The 26514-nt window shown below is 38.3% G+C and overlaps 1 protein-coding gene across 2 annotated transcripts in view; it reads right to left on the bottom strand.

The window, feature by feature from the left end:
- Positions 1-5250: 5250 nt before the first annotated feature.
- nbeaa (neurobeachin a) overlaps positions 5251-26514 on the bottom strand; it is an 861601-nt gene continuing 840337 nt past the window's right edge. For both annotated transcript variants that reach the window (XM_060826144.1, XM_060826143.1), the window contains 7 exons: positions 26275-26346; positions 19278-19433; positions 16694-16864; positions 10261-10362; positions 9886-10082; positions 6195-6346; positions 5251-5660 (listed from right to left, as the gene is read on the bottom strand). In XM_060826144.1, the coding sequence (XP_060682127.1) occupies positions 5570-5660; positions 6195-6346; positions 9886-10082; positions 10261-10362; positions 16694-16864; positions 19278-19433; positions 26275-26346 (941 nt within the window). In that variant the 3' untranslated portion in view covers positions 5251-5569. The remainder of the gene's footprint in view (positions 5661-6194; positions 6347-9885; positions 10083-10260; positions 10363-16693; positions 16865-19277; positions 19434-26274; positions 26347-26514) is intronic.

The raw sequence follows: 26514 nt of genomic DNA, 5'->3' as shown, positions 1-26514 counted from the left end.
AGTCCACACCGACCCTTTGAACAGCATCCCAGCCCCACCTACCCACTACCAAATCTCCCCACCCCCCGCCAACCCCGTACCCTATCACTGTAACCCTGCATTTCCTGTGGCTAACCCACCTAGTCTGCACATCCCTGGACATGAGGCAATTTTAGAATGCCTAATCCGCCTAACCTGCACATCTTTGGATTGTGGGAAGAAACTGGAGCACCCAGAGGAAACCCACGCAGACACAGGGAGAATGTGCAAGCTCCACACACACATTCGCCCGAGGCTGGAATCAAAACTGAATCCCTGATTCTGTGAGCAATGCTAATCACTGAGCCATCAGGGTAATATTATATTCTTAAAAGTATTGCTCAAGGATTGTGATTAATTTTGTGCTTTGCTTGACTGTCTCAGTGAAGGATTTGGTCACCACAAACAAGGTGGCAGGAGTGAATTCATTATGAATCTGGTTCCAGCAGCAGGTCCGCTATTTTGATGAATTCTTTTGATTGGTTCCAACTCACTGCAAGGCCAGGGTTTGCAAGTAAACATCAGAGGTTAAAAAAAACTTCTTATTATACAAATGAAAGAGCTGATGTAATCATTGTAGAAGGGTGTAAGGATCTGGAAGGATTAATGATGAGGAGTGCAATAAGCACCACTCAATATGATGATGTCACATGGACCTCACCTTTGGATCTTGAAGGAATAAGGTGTACTATTAATATGTCAATTAGTTGCAGTAACAATGTCCATCATACAATTGTAACTTGCACATAAGTTGCTATCTTGCAGTAAACTACACCTTGTCTTCTCATTTACACTACTTGATATTTCTTTCATACCACACTAAACAGGTTCTGTAGATCCTGACCAAAAAAGAGATTTGCTGCCAAAATCCTATCAGATGGATTGTTTTTAGATGCAGAAAGAAACAGTTAGACAGATCAAAGAATTGGTAAAGATCAGACTAGGAGGATGAATAGTTTCTGGATCAGTGGTGCTGGAAGAGCACAGCAGTTCAGGCAGCATCCAACGAGCAGCGAAATCGACGTTTCGGGCAAAAGCCTTTCATCAGGAATAAAGGCAGAGAGCCTGAAGCATGGAGAGATAAGCTAGGGGAGGGTGGGGTGGGGAGAGAGTAACATAAGAGTACAATGGGTGAGTGGGGGAGGAGATGAAGGTGATAGGTCAGGGAGGAGAGGGTGGAGTGGATAGGTGGAAAAGAAGATAGGCAGGTTGGACAAGTCTGGACAAGTCATGGTGACAGTGCTGAGCTGGAAGTTTGAAACTAGGATGAGGTGGGGGAAGGGGAAGTGAGGAAGCTGTTGAAGTCCACATTGATGCCCTGGGGTTGAAGTGTTCAGAGGTGGAAGATGAGGCGTTCTTCCTCCAGGCGTCTGGTGGCGATGGAGCGGTGGTGAAGGAGGCCCAGGACCTCCATGTCCTCGGCAGAGTGGGAGGGGGAGTTGAAATGTTGGGCCACGGGGTGGTGTGGTTGATCGGTGCAAAGGAAAGTAGCTCTAGGAGACATTGAACATTAGCAGAGGATGGTTTCGATCCATCGACCTCTGGATTATGGGCCCAGCACGCTCCTGCTGCGCCACTCTGCTCTGATGCAAAGCTGCTCATGGAGACCATCAGTGGCTGACAATGGGTTGTTTGTGGTAACAGTTCATATGATGACAAGGTCTGGTCTGCTGGAGTTAGGGTAAAGACATGGGAGAAGGTGCTCAAGTTTATATTAGATTAGATTATTTTGGATTCCCTACAATATGGAAACAGGCCCTTCAGCCCAACAAGTCCTCCCGACCCTCCGAAATGTCACCCATCCAGACCCATTCCCCTACATTTACTACCTAACACTATGGACAATTTAGCATGGCCAATTCACCTGACCAGCACATCTTTGGATTGTGGGAGGAAACTGATGCACCTGGAGGAAACCTATGCAGACACAGGGAGAATGTACAAACTCCACACAGACAGTCGCCCAAGGTGGAAATTGAGCGCGTGTTCCTGGCGCTGAGGCAACAGTGCTAACCACTGAGCCAGCAGGCCGCCCTTTCTAAAATTGTTGACACAAAAACAGAAATTACTGGAAAACCTCAGTAAGTCTGGCAGCATTTATGGAGTGAAATCAAAGTTAACATTTTTGGTCCAGAGATCCTTTTTTCAGAACTGACGATAATGAGGAAAAAGTTGTTTTTTGTGCAGAAGATAGGGTTGGGGGAGGAGTTAAGGAATACATGTTAGGTGGAGATAGAGCCCCCAAAGAGAGAGAGGTTGGACAAAGGAGCTGATAATAGTTAGCATAGAAGAATGAATGGCTGCTAATGGGGACTAGCAGTGGCTAACAATGGGTGGTTGTAATATCAGACCATGTGATAACAAGGCCTGGTATGCGGGGTTTGTATAAGGACATGGGAGAAGGTGCCTCAAGCCCTAATATTGTTGAACTCTATATTGAGCTCAGAAGGCTGTAGAGTTCCCAAGTGGAAAATGCTGTTCTTCCAGCTTGCGCTGAGCTTTGCTGGAGCACTGTAGCAAGCCTGAGGCAGAGATGTTGGCCAGGGATAAAGGTGGTGTATTGAAGTGGCAGGCAATTGGAAGCTTAGGGTCTTTTTTGTGATCAGAATGCAGATGTTCTGAAAAGCAGTCACCTAGTCTGCACTTCATATCCAAGAGACCATATTAGGGAGACGTATATATATCAACATTTCCCAGCTACAAATCAATTCTGAAGAAGGGTAACGAGATCCAAAACATTAACTCTGCTTTCTCTCCACAGTTGTTGCTGGACTTGCTGAGTTTTTCTAGCAATTTCTATTTTTGTTTCTGATTTCCAGTGTCTGCAGTTATTTGTTTTTTTTTGTTCACTGCGGTGATCCTTTCGTTTGTCAAGATTTTTTGTTTTCAATCTATCTTCTCCAGGTTTTATTTTACTTCTTCTCAAAAGCCAAAGACAATTGATACACCAACGATAAAGCTTCTTAGTTTCTGGTTAAAGGCTAAAGCTCATAGTAACGTATTTCATCCTGATGCTGTCGATAAATTACTACCCACATGGTTTGAACAAAGCAGCATTATAAACTTACAGTGTGGTTGAGTACTTGCTTTTAAAGTTTTTTTTTTAAAAATCACTTATATGGACATTGAAGGCTGGGCCAGCATTTATTGCCAATTCTTAGTTGCCCTTGGATAAAATGGAGTGTCTTTTTAGGCTATTGCAATTACAATCAGCCATATTTCTATGAGTCTGCAGTATGTAAACCAGTTAAGGATGGCAGTTTCCTTCTTTAAGGTCTTCTGTGAACCTGATGGGTTTACAACAATCAACAATTCCTGAATTTTAAAACTGAATTCAAATTGCACTATATGCCATGGTGGTATGGAAAACATGTATCCCTAGAACATTCCCTGGGGTATCTGGATTATTATCTAATGATAATACTTACAGGCCAATGCCTCCCCAGGTACTGCAATTCCTTCCATAATCATTGGTTTTAAAACATAACTTTACCTATTTCAATCTAGAATCAAAATGGTAACATAAATCTAAGGCAGGATGATATGTTCCTTAGGTAGAACATGTCTGGTGAAGTTCCAATGCATCTGCTGCCTGAGCCATCTAAAGATCATGAGTTTGGAAGGTTTTGTCTTAAATGATCTAGTGAATGTTGCAGTACATCTTGTGTATAGTACACACTGCTGCCAATGTGCGTCAGTATTGAAAGTTGTGAATATTTAAAGCAGTGGAATGGGCACTAATGAAGTGGGCTGCTTTCTACTGGATAGTGTAGAGCTTCCAGAGTATTGCTAGAGCTGCACTCATTCAGGCAAATGTTTAGAAAATTCAAGAGAAAAAGGTTTTCCATTCCATTAAATGCTCTGCGGAGTTTCTCAGTGAAATCTGTACTACTTTTTGTGGGTTGCTGCAATTCAAACTTAATTACCAAAACTGATCACCTAGAACTCCATTTGGATTTGGAGTGTTTTTACTTTACTGCCAAGCAAAAAAAATGACAAGCAATTACAGAAAGGCATTTTCAATTAGATGAAAACATATTCTCTTTTCTTTAGATTGACAAGATTAACATAAGCTCCACAGGATACTATATTGACAAAAGAATGAACAATTTATTTCTCTGCATATTTTATTTTTTCAATTTTAGTTTTGAATTGACACACATCTGGCATATTTTACATCTTTGCCATAAAACAGCGTTACAATAGCTCAAGGATTTTGTATATCCAAAATATTTCACTGTGATTTCCAGATGAAATGAAGTTGTTTTCCAGATGCTTATTCCCCCCTCCCAGTTCTAGACTAAAAACTCATAATATTGCTCACATATGTGATGTACAATTTAATTACGAAGTCAGACTTTCTTCATGGTTTTAATTGTTTAAATACAAACAACAAGTAAAGAACTCAGTGCTAAAATTTACTATTACAGTGTGGATGGCAAATCAATAATCGCAGCAATAAATAATATTTCTGATGCAAAATGCCAATACAAAGAATCCAATAATTATTTAATTAAATAAACTGCAAGTGAGTGTAATTCCAAGAAAACTACATTCCTGTTACATGCCTTTTAGCCCTACCAACACATATGTACATCTATGACTTTTGACAATACAGTCACCAAATATACAAAGAAGAAAACATAAAGTGATTTTTTTTACCCCGTGTATGCATTTGATTTGATTAATATGCCAGAAATATTAAATGCTTTTTGCTACAGTAAAAAAATGCAATATACTCCTAATCTCGTGCCTACTAGGAAAGCTGAAAATGCAGTTTATAAGCTGGAGAAGCTGAGATCTTGAATAATATTCACCTCATTAATATAACTTTTACAGTGTACAGAAACCAAACTGTGTTTGTAAAATAACAACACAAAATCAAATGCGGTTCTCATTGCCACACTGTAAAATTCGATAGTCAAGTCAACTTCGTCCTCAATTCTACAAATGTTTGTTATTTTCCACTGAGTTCCACCAGTATATTTTTTGGAAAAATTATTTTAAGGAACACGAGATATATAGACCACATGATGGAACTTCAAACCAGTTAAGAAACATATTCAGGATTTTCAGTATCTATCAAAGGTGATGAGTTAAAGTAGAATTTATGAAAAGTATTATTTGATAGATTGGGTACAGACTGTAAATGAAGAATGCATTTTTTAAAATGCTTGCCTCTTAGCTTGCAGTATTATGAATAATAACTGGATACATTCTTCACAACTGTTTTGACACATTATCAATAGAATTACTTGGAAGCATTAATTAATTAACATTCTGATTCATTTAGTTTACATTAGTGAATCATAAACTTATATGGCATCTGTTTGTTGTAGCTGGTGCTCGGTGATAGAAAAAAAAATGGCCATTGTGATTGCTTTTACACATAAAGAATACAATGTACAACTATTGCTAGATGTAATGGAATGTATAACAGACGTCAATGCAGAGGGCATCATGTTCCACCACTTATGCCTGGGCATTCACTACAGCACTTGTGCTCTCAGCTGGAACTGGCAATCACATTTCTGCTTCCCCTAAAATTGGCTTAGTATCTGTTCTGATGTTCATAATGCCATCGGTTGAAATCTATGTTAAAAGCTACAATACTGCCCGAAGCCATGCCTGTTATCAGTGTCCTGTAACAGATATAAAATAATGTTACATTTAATATTTGATCTCAGAACATTATTTTTATACTTTACCACATTATGCAAAGTAATCAAATAATATAGAAACTTCAATACAATTTCTGAGATGAATTATGCTTTTGAATCAAATATGCAGCATAATCAGACTTAATTTTTATTTCAGCAAATTAACCTTTAATGCTAGACTCTCATGGTGTTCCTCTTAATACTGTTCACTGTTATTACTTTCTAACCAGTGGATGCCACTATACCTTATTTCATTGTCTTTTATATTCTCCAGTTATCACTCCTCAATCTCCTTTAATAAAAGAAAATCCAAACTTTTCAAATTTCATTTCATAACTGTAAGCCTCTTTGGTGAAACGTTAGTGAATCTATGCTGCATTTTATCCATTTTATTATATCCTGGCTTTACTGGGGTATCAAAACTTTTATATAATATTCAATATTTTATTTGAAATAATAATGATATATGAATGGAAGTTACGTTATGTTACATCCCAATTTAGTATTTTCTGTTACCTTTGATCATGTGACAGGTCCATAGCCCTGATGCCAGCATCGCAACCAGGATAAATGTATAGTTGTTTGAAGTCACAGGCTTGCCACACTTCAACTACACCATTATCTCCGCCTGTTACCAGGTTTTGTCCATCACTGCTGAGAAGTAAAGCCTTGAGGGAATACATACAGTAACTTAGAAGACTTCTTTTTAAATATTTTTTAATTATACTAATAAATTGGATTAGACACCAAGGGGAGAAATTGGAGTTACATATAAAATGAGAGGCACAATTGCAACGTGACCCTAAACATTATGTGTAATTTTGAGTGGGTTTTAAATATATGTCACCTGAGTATCTCATTTTTTTTATTAGTTCATGGAATGAGGGTGGTGTCTGGACCAGCATTTATTGCCCATCCATTGTTGACCTTGAACTGAGTAGCTTGCTGGGATATTTCAGAGGGTAGTTAAAAGTTAAGCATATTTCTGAGTGCCTGAGGTCACTTGTCAGCCAGACCAGCTAAGGACAAAAGATTTCCTTCCCTAAGTTCCCATTAGCAAATCAGATGGAATTTTATAAAAATCAACAAGGTTACCATCAGACTAACCTCTAATTCCAATGTTTTTTTAAACTGAGTTTAATTTTCATCATCCTCCATGGTGGGAGTTGAACATCTGTCTCCAAAACATAAGGATTTATGGATTATAGTGTAGTGACACTACCACTGCACAATGACCTCCTTGCATCATTAGAAAGTTAGAAATTGGTGTTGTTGGCTTGCAGATCTGTCTGGCATTGAGGAGAATAATTGGGAGGAACTGTAACGTGGAACTGAAGTGGAAGCCTGTCTCCGCTATGTGGGAAATCGAAAAAAGTTGTACTTCCTATTTGGTGGCTTCAAGCAATTCCTTTTAGGACCAATTAGACTACTGCACAAGTAGATAGATCACATTAGGTTTTGCTTATTTTCTGAATGCCACCTGAACATGTTGCAAGGCAAAACAGAATCACTGAATGCTAAATCCAAAATATCTAGACTTGGTAGTGAGTGATTGTTAAAAGGAAGGAGGTGGCCCTAGTAAATTGGGCAAAAAGATTGAAGAGCAGAACAGTGGCAAATGCTGGAGGAGATGCTAAATGCCTATCAATTAAAGTGTGTTCCTGAGAGGAAGAGGAACTGTAAAAGTGTCAAAAATCATCCTTGGCTTAACAGGAAGTCCAGGATAACAAAGACAAAAATCAGGATATGTCCACCTTACTGCAAAAGGTAGCAGCAATTTGGAGGAGAACCTTAAAGGTCAGCAAAGGGTTACTAAAAACAAAATAAAAAAAAGAGCTAATATGAACTAAGAAAGGAAATTAGCAGAAAACATAAGCACAGCTACCAAAAGTTACCCTAAGTTTATAAAAAGGATGAGAATACCAAATGTAAATGTAGGCCCTTGAGATGATGAAAATGGCAAAGTGTTAATGAGAACCTCAGACATGGCAGAGGTACTAAACCAATATTTTGCCTGTTTTCACAGTGCAAGATTATTTCTTCCCAAAAGCTACACCCACTACAGAGCAACTTGACGAAATTAACTAGAGAGAAGAAACTAAGCAAACTGATGGAGTCAAAGGCAGATAAACCCTTGGGGCCTGATGGCCTGCACCCTAGAGTATTAAAAAGAAGTGGCAGCAGAGACAGTGGATGAATTACGATATTCAACAATTCTGGATTCTGGAAAGGTCCCACTTGATTAGAAACAATCTAATAAGACACCTTTATTCAAAAAAAGGAGATAGGCAAAACGTGGGAAACTGTAGACCAGTTAGCTTGACATCTAGAGTGGGGAAATTGCTGGAGTCAATCAGAATGGTGGGGATATCTAAATACTTGGAAAAACAAAGTTCAATTCACAGTTTCATGAAGGACAAGTCATTCTTAACGAACTTGCTGAAGTTCTTTGAGGTTATAACCAGCAAGATGGATAATGAGGATTCAGTGGATGTGGTATATCTAGATTTCCAGACTGCATTTAACAGATGCTGCATGAAAGACTGATCCAAGAGGTTAGATCCTGGGACGGGGGGGTGGTGGTGGTGGCGGGGGGGGGGGGGGGGGGGGGGGGGTTGGGGCGGGGTGGGGAGGTAGAGTATTGGCTTGGATTGGTTGACTGACAGGATACAAAGTTTTGGGATAAATGTGTCCTTTTCTGGAAGGCAAACTATAACTAGTGAGGTGCTACAGAGTTCAGTTCTCAGACTTCAACTATTCACAATCAATATAAATAATATGCAGGCAGGGACAGGGTGTAACTTAGCAAGATTCATGGAAGATACTGAAGTAGCTGGGAAAGCAGTCTGTGCTGAGGAGATAAAGAGTTTACAAATGGATATTGAGAGCTTGGGAGAATGGGCCAGAATCAGGTATACGGAGTGTGAGGTTATCCGTTTTGGCCAGAAGAATAAATTATTATTTCAATGGGAAACAGATTCAAACTGTGTCAGTGCAGAGAGATCTGGGTGTCCTTGTTCATAGAAAATGGGTATACAGGTGCAGCATATAATAAGAAAGACAAATGGAATTTTGGCATTTATTGCAAAAGGACTGGATTATTAAAGTAAAGAAGTGTTGTTACAATTATATAAAGCATTGGTGGGACCACACCTGGAATACTGTGTCCAGTTTTAGTCTCTCTATTTGAGGAAGGATGTGGTGGCATTAGAGGCAGTTCAGAGGAGGTTAACCAGATTAATTCCAGTGATGAAAGGTCTGTTGTATGACGAGTGGCTCAATAGCTGGTGCTGTACTTGTTGGAGTTCAGAAGAATGAGGGGGTATCTGATTGAGGTATATAAAATGCTGAAGGGGATTGATAAGGTGTACATTGAATAGATGTTCCCCATTGTGGGATAGTCTAGAACAAGGAGGTCATGGGTATGGATTGAGAGGAGGTAGCTTCAAAACTGAAGTGAGGAGGAACTCTTTCTCTCAGAAGGTTGAGAAACTATGGAACTCACTCCCCCTGAGTGCAGTAGAGGCAGAATCAATCAACAGATTCAAGAAACAAATTTATGTGTTTCAGATGAAAAGTGGAAGAAGGGGGTATGGGGCAGAGGCAGGAAAGTGGAGTTGAGTCCAGGATAAGATCAGCTATGGTCACATTAAATAGCAAAGGGGGTTCAAAAGGGTGAGTTGCAGATGCCTGCTCCTAATGTACCTATGCTCTTTATAAAGTTATCAGTGATTCACAGCCTATCAAGGAACATTGAGGTATTTCACATCATAACAATAAATAATTTGCTTTAATAATATTTCTTTGATGATTAGAAATCATTAACTTCAGTTTGGATTAATTTTCTCCTGTATTCATTGAAGTCAGAAACTTAATTGCTGGGGAATGAAGCTCTGTATCAGAAGCAGTTAACTTTGATAATGCCTAATCCATCTAGTTCATATATAGCACTGTGTGAACTCTACCTTAGAAATTGACAGCTCAAGAGTGTTCAGCAGTAACTGGAACTTCAAAAGTTCTAAGACTGAGAATTAAAAAATAGGTTTGATCACTTGAATAAACAATTGTGGAAGAATATTACTGATCCAACCTGATGGATAGCAAGCTGGAAAAAGTGTGAAAAATTCAAACAAACAGTCATAACCTTAAGGTCTATTATGCTAAAAAGATGGGTATGTCATGCTTTTGCATCTTGAGTGCCACTTACTCTAGTTGAATCATTGGTCTCCATCTGCCCTAATAATTTGCCATTAATGCTAAAATTACAGAATCTTCCTCGCTCGTAGTAGATGATGCAATGACCTTCACTGGATACAGAGATAAGACGTGGGTAGACACAGTTTTCTGGTCCCTCCAGGGCTCTAAGAAGATCTCCAGTAATTGTATGCACCAAACATGGCCCTTCTATTAAAAAAAAACATGAATATATTCAGAAAAACCTCTAACATCTGCCAGAAAGGAATGAAATTGTTCATTTCCACTGATGAGTGGCATTTTGTGATTAAACTAGGCTTAAGGGAAAACACAGGATCATTAAAATAACAAAAGTATTAACACTTCCTGCTGAGGCATGCCTGCTCACCTTTGGCACCACTGATGACAAGTCCCAGTTCAGCGCACACAGATACAGAAACTACTTCATGGTCATGCCCAGTCAAGACAGCCCTAGGAGCAGGATAATCACCTAAAAATAAAAATCAGAGACCACATAATGTCATAAAAAATTAAAGTTAACATATCTGGGATATTGTTTAAATGAACTTTATATGCATATTTTACACTCTGAATTAAAGCAACATTGCCAACACTGAATAGTTTTACATCCTGTTAAATATATGACACTTTTATAATTTCAGCACTTATCTTTTTTTATTTCATACAATTACCCAAAAAGAGGGAGGGAGATATGTATCATCATTGGGGTACAGGTTTATTTCATTTTTCAATTTACTTTCTTTCTCCTCTAACTGGACTGATGAAAGAAAGTCAAGAGTGGAGGTGAGAGTGTCTGTCCTTGATATACATTTGTCCACTATGGAAAAAAGAAGCCAGGGTTAAAAAAAAAGAGGACCAGGGGAAGCATTTCCAGTAGCTACAGCCATGCCCGACACAAAGGAAGATGATTGTGGTCACCAAAGGTCAATCACTTCATCTGGAATCATCAAAGTACTGATTTGATTTCTGAAAAGTATATGAAATAATTTTACCAGCTGAAATGCTAAACTGGAACTGTGTAGCAAAATAAGCTACAATAAGGTGTCCCCACTTCTCCAATGCTTGACCTTATGGGCAGCAAATATTGCAAAATAAAAATACACCCAAAGAGAGAGAGGTGGTGAAAATATAAGAAAGCTAACCAAGTAAAATGCAAACTATTATGAAATCTAAAGCTTGGAAGCAAGATTTTTGTTGAAGAGGGTGGACCTGATTTTCGATTCCACAAGAGAAATTGAGAACATGGCACAGAAAGGATAACAGTAAGATATCTGTAACAGATGTCTAGAATCAGAAAAACCTTTTAAAAATAAATTGATTATTCAGTCACAGGCAAGTCATTTCTAACTGATGTGATGAGAGGTTAGAGGTTGTATTGTGAATGCAGGCAAAGAAGGAAAACTACTTCTTGACAATAAAGTGGATTCTCAATTTGAATCTCTACATTTTGTGCAATATATTTGAATTCTCAGCCCACTGTCTTGCTCTGCAGCAGAAACTATCATGCTAGAATTGTACCACTGAGTCACACCAGGTGATGCTTAGCATAGAATTGACCACAGTGCAAATTGTCATCTTACAAGATGAAAGATAATCAAGTTACAGCCATCGTTATACCAGGAGATAGTTCTTGCATGCGATATTGGATGGATTAATGTGAAACATAACAAAATCTGCAGTAGGAATTTTTAAAAACAACATAGAAAGGCCCTTTTTGAAAAAATGGTTAATAAAGACTTCAACAACATTAAAACATTATATTCAAAATAAATAATTGAATGGAAGATTCATAGTCATGCTTGCTCGTATATGACACAGATCCCGATCACTTTCATTTTTGATATAAAACATGCCAATTCTGGACTGGCCAAATACTGGACAGTCATTAACAATGCCTGAAAGAGCAGCTGAGCAGAGTTCCCTGAGGTAGGGATTCAGTAGTGCCGAGAGGAGCAGGTGACAGGAGTGCCTTTAAGGAGGCAGTCTGCATCACCTGGAGGACCAAACAAGAGAAGGACTACGAGATAGACATCCAGTAGCAACTAGAGAAACATCTGAGTGGAAGAGCCAAGATAAGCGATCAGCAGCACCCAGAGAAGGTGAGTAGAAAACCCCGAGTTAGGCAATCAGCAGCTCTTAAAAAAGCAGCGGAGTGAGCATCCTGAGCCAGAGCGAAGATGACTCTTCTCTTGATCACCCCATTTACAAAGGATCTCCACAGGTCCCTATCTGGAAAGCAGGCTGCCAGATTTCCTTTCTGAAATATTTCAGTTTCCTAAGAGGACTGTGTGCAAGGCAGTTCCTGGCTTGCAGTATGTGAAGTTGCTTTCAGCTGGACTTTAAATTTGGCACTTGAGGCTTGAACGTACAGAGGTCCTGTCAGTGGTGACAGTTTCACCTCTCCTGCCACATGATTATATGTGAAGAATGCTAAAGAGGCTGGCTGAAAAACTAATGTATTTAGAAACAGAAGATAATACAAAAAAAAAGCTGCTGTGAGCCACAACAGAACAGGAGGGTTTGAGTTATAGGGAGAGGCTGAATAGGCTGGGGCTATTTTCCCTGGAGGTTCAGAGGCTGAGGGGTGACCTTATGGAGGTTTATAAAAACATGAGAGGCATAGATAGGGCAAATAGATAAGGCTTTTTCTCCCCCAGGTGGGTGAGTCCAAAACTAGAAGGCACAGGTTTAAAGTGAGAGGAGAAAAATTTAAAAGGGACCCAAAGGGCAATGTTTTTACACAGAGGGTGGTGCATGTATGGAATGAGCTGCCAGGAAAATTGGTGGAGGCTGATACAATTACACCATTTAAAAGGCATCTGGATGGGTATATAAATAGGAAAGGGTTAGACGGATATGAGCCAAATGCAGGCAAACGGGATTAGATTTATTTAGACAATCTGGTTGGTATAGACAAGTTAGACTGTTTCCATGCTGTACAGCTCTATGGCTCTATTACTCTACATGTGGCCAATGTGATCTTGAAGTGTCAATCATTGATTCATTTTCAGTTTTGTTATGGAGTTGTGAGTACCACAGAAGTTGAATGAAACAAGAAGGTATTACAAATTCGACTTACAAACAACAGAGTCCTTTTAACATAGATCATAAATAATTCAACTGTAGGTTAAACTAAAAGCTACTATTCTCTTTTAGGATTTATTGTCAACTTAAGATACTTGTGGAAAGACTGTATAATCTCAAAGATAGTCAGAATTCAGCATTTCTTAAAAACACTGAACATTGACTGATTAAAGGCTACAAAATTGAAGCTAGGTTCCCTTATTGCTTTATATACACAGTCAGTTCTTCTATAATGCGATGTCTGTGTTCTCGTGTAACCACACATTATAGAAAAACCGTGCTTTAGAAACAGCATTTAAAGCGTTGGTACTGAAATCACATTACAAGTATGTGCATTAGAAACCGTGCCCCAATTCGTCAATTGCATTGCAGCCAATTTGCCACGATTAAACGCGTGTTATAATAGAATGACATGTCGACTGTAATTTTAGCAATCACTAAGATCTTAGAAAGTAAAGAAAGTCTGAGAGGACCGCAGGGCTGCTGTTTCATTAAAGAGCAGATAGGTTGTGGATTTAACCATCATACCTCAGACGAGGGGCAAGATTGAGAAAATGAGACCTTCAACAGTGTCTTCAGCTGGCATGGGAATTAAACCTGTGCTCTTGGCATCATTCTGCATCCCAGCCAGCCAACTAAGTTAACTGACCCCCAATTAAGATTTTAATAGTTCAAAGGAAATAAATATTTTCTAAACAATTTAATAATGAAATAGATTTTAGATAGAATAATCTTAAACTTTTGGAAGTATTATCTAAATGTCATATAATTGTGATTAAAACAAAGGAAGGGTGGTATCACAGCAAACTGCACTGTACAAACTATGATGTAGATTGACAAGTGGCAGTGTCCACACAAGGTGTTGCTAATCTTTGTAAGGGTCGGGCCATAAGGGGGAGGCATCGAGTTGAGGTTTAATGCTGGCAAGGAAAGAAAGTGGTGAAAATAAATCAGACAGCAAGTTATCTTTGGTAGTTATATTAAAACAACCTATTTGGCAAATGCATTATAATGACCTTCCTAATCCTTTTGATTAAAAAATGAAAGAGTATAAACTAGAAACTAAAACAATTAGAAAAAGAAACCAAAATTTGAAAAAATTGTTATACTTAAAAGGTACAAATAAAATGCCATGGATTCCAAACACAAATGATCAGTTTTATAGATCACTTATTAAATTAAACATGATTTATACAATAATGCAATATGTAACTCCCACCCAAAACCAAAACAAAAAATGCATTGATGCACGATGTTTGGAGCTGTCTAATGAGAAATGTCAGGTGAAATCCCTCTAATCAATGGACTTTCAGTCCCTTGGGATACAGTGTGAATTGAATTGATCCCTTCAAGAGAACTGCAGTCAAAGGCTGAATGTAACATATTGCAAGAAATGCTCTGGAGGATTCTTGACCAAGTGCAACACACCTGCCTGACAAAAAAAAAGATTCAATCAGCTCTTATTCCAACATAAGATGTCGGAGTCTTGCAACTCTTCAGCATAGTGCAACAGCTTCAATTAGGGAGTGCAAATTAATTTTTATCACTTTTAAATTAGTTTTTTTTTCAGTTTTAAATTGCTCCGCATCAAATTAAAGCATCTGGCACCAGATCTATCACAGTTTCAATTTTAGAACCCATAAAAGGTGATGTTAAATGACAATAGAGAGCAGTATTTATATGTAAGATTTTTTCAATGAAGTGCAAATAACTCAAGCCCACCTGAATTGCAAACAATTTGTGCATTTCAGGCAAACACACTATGTTCCTACACACACATTTTGTCTGAATTGCAAAGAGGAATTTTCTTCTATAATATATTTGACTATTTAAGCATTTTATTTTTCATTGTTCACCAATTATGCATTTAATAGGATAATAGTTTTAAATGAAAGACAATCAGAGTGTAATATTCCATAACAACCCATAACAAATTCTCGATTCAGTTTTTACTCCTAAGGAATAATCTTTTGCTGAGCATCTTATGGCCCTAATTGCTCTTCAAGACAGCTTATCACTACACCTTCAATGAGACTTTATATTAAAATAGCAATTTTGGTGCTGATTATATAAGCAGATCCAAATTTACATATACATGATGCCATAACTATTTGGGTAGCCTGCAATTTCATTTTGTAGTCAACCACACAAAGGCATGCGTAACCCACCTGCTCCATTTTAATTAGCCTCTTACCTGTTTGGTAACAGGTGGCATTAGTTAAAATGGATCCTTTGAGTAAACTATGAATATAAATTATATAACAGTCTTAGTGACTGTTTTGTGATCTATTATTATTATAGAGACAATGCTTTTGGATTCAAAAGTGAGATGATGAAAACAAAACTGTCCTACTGCTGAATAAAGAAACAGGTAAGGTCTACATGACATACAACGTAATCAGATATTTTGATAAGCCCACAAGAAAGCATGAAATTGCACGGTAGGTACGCATACTAAATTTTTAGAATCAATTTAGTTTCATCATAAGAGAGATAGTCATCACTTTGCTTCTTCATTTATTTGTTTGTGTTAACATTTAGATACGATGGTATATCTTTACCATCAACCTCGCAGGCACTTTGTGTTGCTGACAGCCAAACAAGTGAAACTGTATTAACAAGGAAAAGTGATGAGGGCATGGCAATGCCACTGGATTAATAATCCAGAGGCCCAGGCTAATGTTCTGGGAAAATGTGTTTAAATCCCACCACGGCAGCTAGTGGAATTTAAATACAATTAATTAACAAACTTAAATACAAAGCTTTTTGATTGCCATAAAAACTCATTTGATTTACAAATATCCTTTTGGGAAGGAAATCTGTCATCCTTACCTTGTCTGGGCTTTATATGGCTCCAGACCCACAGCATTATGGTTGTCTCTTAACTGACCTCTGAAATTATCTCTCAGTTCAAGGACAATTTGGGATGGACATTAAATGCCTATGACACCCACATCCCATGAAAATGTTTTTAAAAAATGAATTGTGTGTTGTTTCAATGCAGTGCTTGTTGCTGCTTGCAGTACGTTGAAATATCCGTGCAACTTTGCTTTGAAATAAGGATCAGTGACGTCGTCAGATTTATTTCTAAAAATATTTCTCGTTCACTTAACATATTCAGTATGTCTATGTTATTGTAAAATCATAGGAAGATGTTCATTTTTAACAGGCTTTATTTCTTCTAAATATTACAATGCTAAATCATTCCTTCTTAGAAAATGAATTTGTTTTAATGAGAGATGTGTGATGAAAGTCAACAGTAGGGTGAATGTAGTCATGTAAAATGATATCTGATTTACCATAAAATCATATTCCATAAATTATAAACTAGATCAAGTAGCTAACATTATACATTATAAATTTTTTCCTTTGTCTTTAAAAGCTTTCTGTACATGTGAAGTACATTAAATAAAACTTATTAACTCTCTTTCTCCCAATTATCATCTGCAACAAATCTTGTTTCACAGATTTAAGACACACAGTGAAACTACAAATCTTAATTAACGTCCCAATACTACTAAAAAATCATTACTGTAAATTCTAACACCTAAAACAGCTAATTATTAGTTCTGGCATTTACATTCTTTTCACTCTTTCATAGCTCTTATTATAGTTACAGGATATTTGACAACTAATGTCTAATCATCCTGTTGTCCTATGCTTTATACAAAAATCATAACATTAAGTGACATTTCTTCTTTTCAAAGGCAACTTACTATTGTTGGGGTTATCACCAATGATATGATGTCGGCCACTCCAGTACCACAGCAGAAGTGTAGCATCACGAGAACCTGATACAATATAACAATCTCCACCAATATAGGACTCTGATCTGGCCAAGCATGTGACCACATCCCAGTGTCCAAACACAATCTGTGTCAATTTCCCTAAAAAGATTACAAAGACAGGTTTTATTTAACTGCAGCATTAGAAAATGGATGATATGGCTATAGTATACAATGATTTGGCTCAATCTTTACAGATTATTGTTTATAAACATAAAGTACTAAATCAGGTTTTTGATATGTTCTATTTGCAGCATTTCTGTTAATTTTAGGATGCTTGGATACTATCCAGTAGCTATCTTGTAGTAACTCTGTGAAAAAATAAAGTTGATGTAAACATTTTAATAAATAACAAAAATAAGCTTTCCTTTATACTTGTGAATTGAAGGGCATACATATTCAGTGGCACACTGCATTTGTGTACTAACAAGCAGCAAGTACCTCAAAATGGAGAGATGCAGTTTCAATCTCATTCTATTGATTTTTTGATTTCAGCTATATTGCTGTAGAAAGCTACCAAATGCAAGTTAGATTGGATTATATAGGATAGACAGCACAGAAACAGACCCATTCAACCCAACTAGTTCATACTAGCAATTATGTTTCGCGACAGGCTCTTCCCACCTTTACTTTTCAAACTCCATCAGCTTAATTTGTTATTTTTTTCTCACTCAAATGGATATCCAGCTTTCTCTTGAATGCACCCACATGATTCACCCCAACCACTCTCTGGTCACTAAGTTTCTCTGAGCCAGCTCTCTGAGTGAACAGGATGTCTGACACTCATGTTTATATCTATTAGCCAAGATTCCCTAATTGGACTAGATTAACAGCACCAATCAGGGAATTCATATTCTAAGAGATCCACCCAACTGACTTCATTACAATCATTACAGAAGGTCTCTAGTTTTGCTCTTTCCAGAAGAAACAACCTGTGACATACTCTAATAAAACTTGCATAATTTTGAAGATCTCTCTGAGGTCAACCTTCGGCCACTTCTTTTAAGAGAATAGATATACAGTCTGCTAATTCTGCCCTGATAGGTATATCCCTAAATTTATGATATCATCCCTATAAATTGTTTCCCATCCTCTCCAATGTCTTTTTTTAAAAGATTGTAAACCGAACTGTATGAAGTATTTGAGACATGGTCTGCTTCTGCCACTTCCCTGCTTTATATTAGACCACATGGCCAAATTTTATCTAAGATTCTTTATCACGCATGTGTTTCTTTCTCTAGTTTTTCAGTTGTCTCCTCTCATTGAAATAATCTTTTCAAGAGACACTTCTGCTGTCTAGACCATACCTCGACTAAAATGATGCCCATCTTACTTCCCTTCTTGATTATGTGAGTTAATAGTGTTACAGTTCTTTCTTCTTAGATACTACCCACCCTTGCTTAAATCCACTGTCATCATCCAAAAACCAAGCTATTACCATTCAGTCCTTGTCAATTTGCTTTCCTTTTCTCATCAAAGTCTTTGAATTCTTGTTACCTCACCGACTCATGTCCATCTTTCCTGAAACATTATGATTGAACCACAACAACTAGATCTCCACTGCTGCCATGGTACTTAATAAAATTATCAAACAACTTTTATCAAAGTCATAATTGACTCTGATCATAACTGTGGCAAAGATAAGCTGTTTGTCCTTTTTGATTTAATTATACTCTTTCACACAGCTGATCACACCTTCCTTCTCCAATATCTTATGAAAGGTACATAAACAAGTTTTTGTTGCATGCCTATGAAATGAATAGGTCAATCTCAGCTGCATTCCCCTCATAGTCAAATACACTGACATTCTTTTTTTCTCAGCCTATAGTAACTCATATTAATGCAAACATATGATCACAGAAGAAAGAGTAAATGGAGTAAAATGCTGATCTCTATAGGAAGTCAAATTGAAATGGTTACATTATACCAAATAATGTATAAATAAATGGTAAAAGGCTGAATATGCTGAAAAAACAAAAATACCAGTTGGCATCTTGTGTTAACGTAATTAACTTTTCAGTTAGAATTCATCAGAATTATTACTTAATAGTCCTTGCTAGAATTAATATTTTGAAACTAGCTTTATCTTGCAGTGCAAGTTTTTGCGACTTTCCTTTTGCAACTTGCATAGAAATTACTGTTTTAGTTGAAATCTAAAAGGGACCAAAGCTAACTTTGAAAATGGCAACATTAAGATTATCAGCATATTTTGGTGTCAAAATTTAAATATGAATAACATGCCTTTGGGATAATACAAGTCTTGGATTAGTATTCCCTGATTGCAAAGAAAGCTGATGGTTTGCTATTTTTGTCAGGAAACTAGCTAACAGTCTAGAATATTCATCCATAATGTTTCTAGAATGCATTGCCTCTTACAATGAAGAGATGGATGGGTCAACTGTATATCACAAACATGACTACACTGAAGTTAATACTATTGGTTGTTCTGAGTTTTAAACTACAACCTTTAATTTTGACAGCGAATTTCTAAATGCCGCTTGGCACTGTCAAATACCTGTTTCTGTTGAATACACTCGAAAACTCTTATCCCAGAATCCACAAACCAGGATGTAACGATTATCTGCTGTCACAACAAAGCAGTGCGCATTAATCTGAATGCTCTGATCCACAAGGTCTGTGATCTGCCTCTTGTTCACACCAGCATTATTGGCTGTGAAGAGAAACAAAGAGAAACAACTTCAAGCTTATGTTGAACTCAAATTTAAAAAGGTACAATATCTTCTGGTCAGATGCTCATCAGTAAACAAATAACTTTTACCTAAATTATCTGTTTAATCTGGGCAAAAGTACTATAAATATGAGCTGCAAGCTTGTGGCTAAAAGAAGTCTTTTTATTTGTAATGTTTACAAACATTTGCTCCTTCAGTAAATCAGGCTGCCTTTGTGTCTTTCATTTTGCACTTATTTCCCACTGAGGGTTTTTTAAAAATCTCCTTCAAAGAGGTTTCCAAAACAGTAAACTGTGATACTCATGACAGAAGAAAAACAATTTGACATGCAAGGCCAAACTTTTCACCATGCATCAAATGAAAATAAAGTAATAGTAGTAGCCCATATCTACAAGACAGTTTGATTTAGTAACCTCTGAGTAGAACAATCATTCTGGAAGCTAAAGAAAACATTCTTTCTACTGAGAAAGGCCTTGGAGTGACAGAAGCAAAGACACAAATAAAATATAAAACCCACCGACTATGGATTATGGACACAGCAACAGTGCAATGTTAAGAAATCTCCAGATCTTTAGTTTGACTATGATCAAGGGTAATAAACCGCCTCTATAGAGTTCTTGGAGTCAGCAATCTTTATGCTAAAACTTAGAATGGAACTTTTTTTTTGTAATTTAATAGGTAAGACTTAGTCAGCAAACAGCAAGTCGGATATCTGTCACTATTATCTGATGGCAATCTAGTGAGGTGGATTCATTACTTTTTAGAACCTCCTTGGATTTTCATTCTGTTACTAACAGTGGAATCAAAATCAGTTAGACAGTACAACAGATGGATATGTATACTGTCTGCAAATTATAGATAAAATTAAAGTCCAATAATGTTATAAATGATTTCATCTCTTAATCAAAAATCTAACACACCTGAGTGCTACACCACTTAATTACCCAAAACTGGAAAAACATGCTTTGTTCTTTCCCAGTCAAAAAGTGTTCTATGAATATTGAAAACTGTTATACCGTACTTTGTGTCCTTTATGATCCAAACCTAAATCTTCTGAATTACAACGTTGGAAGGAAATATAATACAGAACAGGACTTTATTTTAGAAATCCAACAGTTCACGAAACATTTGAGAGTTGTTTCTAGCTAACTTTGTTACATGGTCTTTCATTCCTACATAGTCGTTTTCTCAGAGATTGAAAATTTTAAGATTATATGCATAACTTTAATCAATAATACAAAGTGCAAATTAATGGGATCACATTACACCTGCTTCATCACTTTACGTTCCATGTGGGAAATAAAATTGATTACAGGATAAAATGGGTAGTCAATCCAATCCATTTAGTATTCCACTAGGTGGGTTGGATTAAAATTGCCACCATTATTTAACCAATACACAAATATGTGTTACAGTGATAGAAACAATATCATGACTCATTAAGGTATACCAAAGTGTGTGCATTTTTGATTTAACTTTTCTTTTTTTCAGAAAATGGATGCAAGTGTTCTGACTTCTTTAAAAATCATTACAGCCAATATGATGAAAGTGCTTGCACAATATGAAAAGAAATGAAGTTTCAGTGTTATGATTCACTGACAATGAAGAAATGTTGATCCAAGTCTCATTTGATTTAGAGCTGATGAACTTGAACATGAAGAGCTTAGACTTGTACATGCTGAAGAAATTTTGGCAAGTTGCTCCAGTGCAATTCATCAATTGTACACATGGCACCAATGGTGTATCAGTATCAGAGCGTATGCTTGGTAAGGTGAGAAAGCAACTTTCTGATTGGGATGGTGTTGAACTTCTTGAAATTTGTTGCAGCTGCATTCATCCAGGAACTTGAAAAGTTGCTTGTGCACCTGATTTAAAATCAATCAGATCACATGCCTCAAAGGCACTCTGTTGTGAAATTTGCAGCTTCATTACAGGTTAGATAAATAATAAAATAAAACATAATAATTTATAGGACTTATGCTACTACCAACCATTACAAAATGGTAACAAGATCCAAGGGTGCATAGTTCAAGTTACAGCAAAATTACACTTTTATGAAATATTAGGTGTTGATTTACAAGTTGATTTTATTATCAGTAATTTCTTGTACCATGTTGTTGTACCGGAACTCCCGGATGGTATGCTGCCTCCCAGGTGGTTGGGTCAGGGACATGACCGATTGGCTGCAGAGCATTCTAAAAGGAGAGGGTGAACAACCAGTTGTCTTGGTACATTTAGGCACCAACGATGTAAGTAAAAAGTGAGATGTGGTCCTGAAAGCAGAATTCAGGGAGCTAGGAGAGAAGTTAAAAAGGAGGATCTCAAAGGTGGTGACCTCGGGATTACTACCAGCGCCAAGTGCTAGCCAGCATAGAAATGAAAGAAAAGGCAGGATAAATACGTGGCTTGAGGGATGGTGTAGGAGGGAGGGGTTCAAATTTGTTGGACATTGGGACTGGTTCTGGGGAAGATGGACTATTACAATTGGATGGTCTACATCTGAACCGGACTGGAACTAATGTCCTTGGGGGAGTTGGGGAGATTTTAAACTAATGTGGCAGGGGCCTGGGAACCAGAAGAGAAGACAAATAGACAGCGAGGTGGAAACTGGAGACTGTAAGAATCATGAAGATAGCATTAATAAGAGGAAGAGTAGGCAGAGAGCAGATGAACATGAAAGAACTGGAGGCCTGAAGTGCGTATATTTTAATGCAGGAAGTACAGTGGGTAAGGCAAATGAACATAGGGCTTGGATTGGTGCCTGGGAGTATGACATCATTGCAATCACAGAGACTTGGTTGAAGGAAGGGCATGATTGGCAACTAAATGGTCCAGAATATAGATGCTTCAGACAGGACAAGGAGGGAAGTAAAAGGCCAGTGGAGTTGTATTGCTGGTCAGGGATAATATCATGGCTGTGCTAAAGGAGGACATTACAGAGGGGTTGTGTAGTGAGGCATTATGGTTGGAGCTGAGAAATCAGAAGGGTGCAATTACAATGCTGGGGCTGTATTACAGGCCTCCCAACAGTGAGCGTGAGGTAGAACATATAGATAAACAGATTATGGAAAGATGTAGAGGCAACAGGGTGGTGGTGGTGGGAGATTTTAATTTTCCCAACATTGACTGGGATACACTTAGTGTCAGAGGTCTGGATGGGGAAGAATTTGTAAGAAGTGCCCAGAAGAGTTTTCTAGAGCAGTATGTAAATAGTCCGACAAGGGAAGGGGCCATATTGGACCTGGTACTGGGGAATGAGTCAGGCCAGGTGGCAGAAGTTGTAGTGGGGGATTTCTTTGGGAATAGTGACCACAATTCTCTAAGTTTTAGAATACTTGTAGACAAAGATGAGAATGGTCCTAAGGGAAGAGTACTAAACTGGGCCAAGGCCAACTATATCAAAATTAAGTAAAAGCTGGGAAATGTGGATTGGACACAGCTATTTGAAGGGAAGTCCATAACTGATATGTGGAAGGCTTTCAAAGATAGGTTGAAGATAGTGCAGGATAGGCATATCGCATCGAAAGCAAAGGATAGGAAAGGCAAGGTTCGTGAACCATGGATGGCAGGAGAAATCGTACGACTAGCCAAAAGGAAAAGGGAAGCGTACATAAGGTCGAGGCAGCTAAGAACAGAACGGGCCATGGAAGAATATCGGAAGAGTATGACCAGTCTTAAACGATGAATCAAGCGGGTTAAAAGGAGTCATGAAATAGCTTTAGCGAGCAGAATTAAAGAGAATCCCAAAGCCTTTTACTCTTATATAAGAAGCAAGCGGGTAACTTGAGAGACGATTGGTCCGCTAAAGGATAATAAAGGAAGCATGTGTGTCAAGAATGGGTGAGATTCTGAATGATTACTTTGCATCAGTGTTCACTGAGGAGAGGGGCATGATGAATATTGAGATTAGAGATAGAGGTTGGATTACTCTGGATCACGTTGACATAAGTAGAGAAGATGTATTGGGTAGGCTAGAGGTTAGAGCTGAAAATGTGTTGCTGGAAAAGCTTAGAAGGTCAGGCAGCATCCAAGGAACAGGAGATTCGACGTTTCGGGCTTATGTCCGAAACATTGAATTTCCTGTTCCTTGGATGGTGCCTGACCTGCTGCACTTTTCCAGCAACACATTTTCAGCTCTGATCTCCAGCATCTGCAGACCTCACTTTCTCCTAGGCTAGAGGTTATTAAGGTGGACAAATCCCCAAGACCAGATGGGATCTATCTCAGGTTGCTGACGGAGGCGAGAGAGGAAATGGCTAGGACCCTGACAGATATCTTTGTAGCATCCTTAAACACAGGTGAGGTTCTGGAGGACTGGAGGGTTGCTCATGTTGTCCCCCTGTACAATAAGGGTAGTAGGGATATTCTGGGTAACTACAGACTAGCGAGCCTGATGTCAGTGGTGGGAAAGTTGCTGGAGAAGGTACTGAGGGATAAAATCTATTTATAGTTGGAAACGAATGGGCTTATCAGTGATAGGTAACATGGTTTTGTGTAGGGGAGATTGTGCCTTACCAACTTTATAGAGTTCTTTGAGGAAGTGACCAAATTGATAGACGAAGGAAGGGCTGTAAATGACAAAACACATGAACTTTAATAAGGTGTTTGACAAGGTTCCCCATGGTGAACTAATAGACAAAGTGAAGTCACATGGTGTGCAGGATTTTCTAAGCTATGTGGATAGTGAACTGGTTGAGCAACAAGAGAGAGAGAGTAGTAGTTGAAGGACGTTTTTCGAAATGGAGAACGGTGACCAGTGGTGTTCCACAGGGATCAGTGTTAGGGCCACTGTTGTTTGTGATATACATAAATGATCTGGAAGAGGACACTGTTGGTATGATCAGCAAGTTTACAGATGACACGAAGATTGGTGGAGTAGCAGAAAGCATAGGGGACTGTCAAGGAATACAGGAGAATATAGATAGACTGGAAAGTTGGGTGGAGAAGTGGCAGATGGAGCTCAATCCAGGCAAATGTGAGATGATGCATTTTGGGAAGTCTAATTCTAGAGTGAATTATACAGTAAATGGAAGAGCCTTGGGAAAAATCGATGAGCAGAGAGATCTGGGAGTTCAGGTCCATTGCACCCTGGAGGTTGCTGCACAGGTGGATAGAATGGTCAAGGCGGCATATGGTATGCTTGCCTTCAGCGGATTGGATATTGCGTATAAGAGCTGACAGATCATGTTAAAATTATACATGACGTTGGTTTGGCCGCATTTGGAATACTGTGTACAGTTCTGGTTTCCACATTACTAAAAAGATGTGGACACATTGGACAGTGCGCAGAGAAGGTTGACAAGGATGTTGCCTGGTGTGGAAAGTGCTAGCTATGAAAAGAGGTTGAGTAGGTTAGGTTTGTTTTCATTAGTAAAAAGGAGATTGAGGGGGGACCTGATTGAGATCTACAAAATCATGAAGGGTATAGACAGGGTAGATAGAGATAAGCTTTTTCCCAGAGTGAAGGATTCAATAATGAAAGGTCATGCTTTCAAGATGAGGGGTGAAAAGTTTAAGGGAGATACATGTGGCAAGTACTTTACACAGAGGGTGGTAGATGCCTGGAACGCGTTGCTAGCAGAGGTAGTCGAGGCAGGCACGGTAGATTAATTTAAGATGCGTCTGGACAGATACATGAGTAAGTGGGGAGCAGAGGGATACAGATGCTTAGGAATTGGGCAACAGGTTTAGACAGTGGAATTGGATCGGCTCAGGCTTGGAGGGCCGAAGGGCCTGTTCCTGGGCTGAAAATTTTCTTTGTTCTTTGTTTATACAATGTAACCAATTTTGTTTTGAATATCTGCAGGTTTCTAACTAAAGCATTCAGAGAAATTTTGCCCTTCTGTTATCTTTCATTATTCTGATCACTGGAGATTATAAGCAAGTTCCTAATGAAGGGTGTTTGCCCGAAACGTCGATTTTCCTGCTCCTTGGATGCTGCCTGACTTGCTGTACTTTTCCAGCACCACTCTAATCTAGACTCTAATTTCCAGCATCTGCAGTCCTTACTTTTGCCTAAGATCCTGCTAACGTCCTGACATACATAATATGTTGAAGTTGCCAGAAAAGGTATCGGGAATTTTGAGCCTGTGTTCTCTACACTTTTGAAGAATGATATATCTGATCAAAACCTGCATCAATCTTATCTATTCCTTTCAGTATATTGTTGTTAAGATGTTTCCCACAGGTTGGTATGGTGGCTCGGAGGTTAGTATTACTGCCTAACAGTGCAGGCATCAGGGTTCAATTCCACCCTTGGGCGACTGTGTGGAGTTTGTATATTATCCCGGTGTCTGTGTGGGTTTCAGCTGGATGCTCCAGGTTCCTCCCACAGTCCTAAGACCTTTAGGTTAAGTGGATTGGCCATGCTAAATTGCCCATACTGTCTTGGGATGTGCTTGCAAGGTGAATTATCCATGGTAAATTTAAGGTTACAGGATAGGCTAGGGGGCTAGGACTGGGTGAGGTGCTCTTCGGGGGGTTGGTGTGACTTTGGCTGAATGGTCTGCTTCCATACTGTAGGGATTCTATGATTCACTCAACTGGGGAGTCTAGAACCAAAGGATGCAATTTTAAAATGAGGGAAAGCCAGTTAGGACTGAGATAAAGAGAAATGTTCTTATTCAGTGAATCTTTGGAATTTTGATGTGCCAATGACATAAAGAGATATGATAGTAGTGTGAGGAAAAAGACATTAAGTGAATGATGTGCCATGATCATACTGAAAGGTGATCAAGTTCAGTGTGCTGCATGGCCTACTTTCTAGAATTTTAGACTTCTCACTCTCAAATGAGAAAACAATAGCCAGCAAAAAGTAGTTACCGATCAATGGATCCATTTCAATCGGCAGATGATGGGCCTGTTCCAGGGAGTATCCTGGAGCTCCCCTAAGACCTGCAGAAAAATAATGAGAAGTGTCACAAATAACATAATTAATTAATGATCTTAGAACATACAACCTTTTCAGGTCATGCTGTCTACTTAGTTTTGGTGTACATTACTTTGTATTATACCACTATTAAGTGTGCTGTGATATTTAACTACTTTAGGACTACTACATAA

The sequence above is a fragment of the Hemiscyllium ocellatum genome, chromosome 6 (assembly GCF_020745735.1).
Source record: "Hemiscyllium ocellatum isolate sHemOce1 chromosome 6, sHemOce1.pat.X.cur, whole genome shotgun sequence".
Taxonomy (NCBI): Eukaryota; Metazoa; Chordata; class Chondrichthyes; order Orectolobiformes; family Hemiscylliidae; genus Hemiscyllium; species Hemiscyllium ocellatum.
Note: the sequence above shows the minus strand (reverse complement) of the source record. Positions and strands in the feature narration are given on the sequence as shown.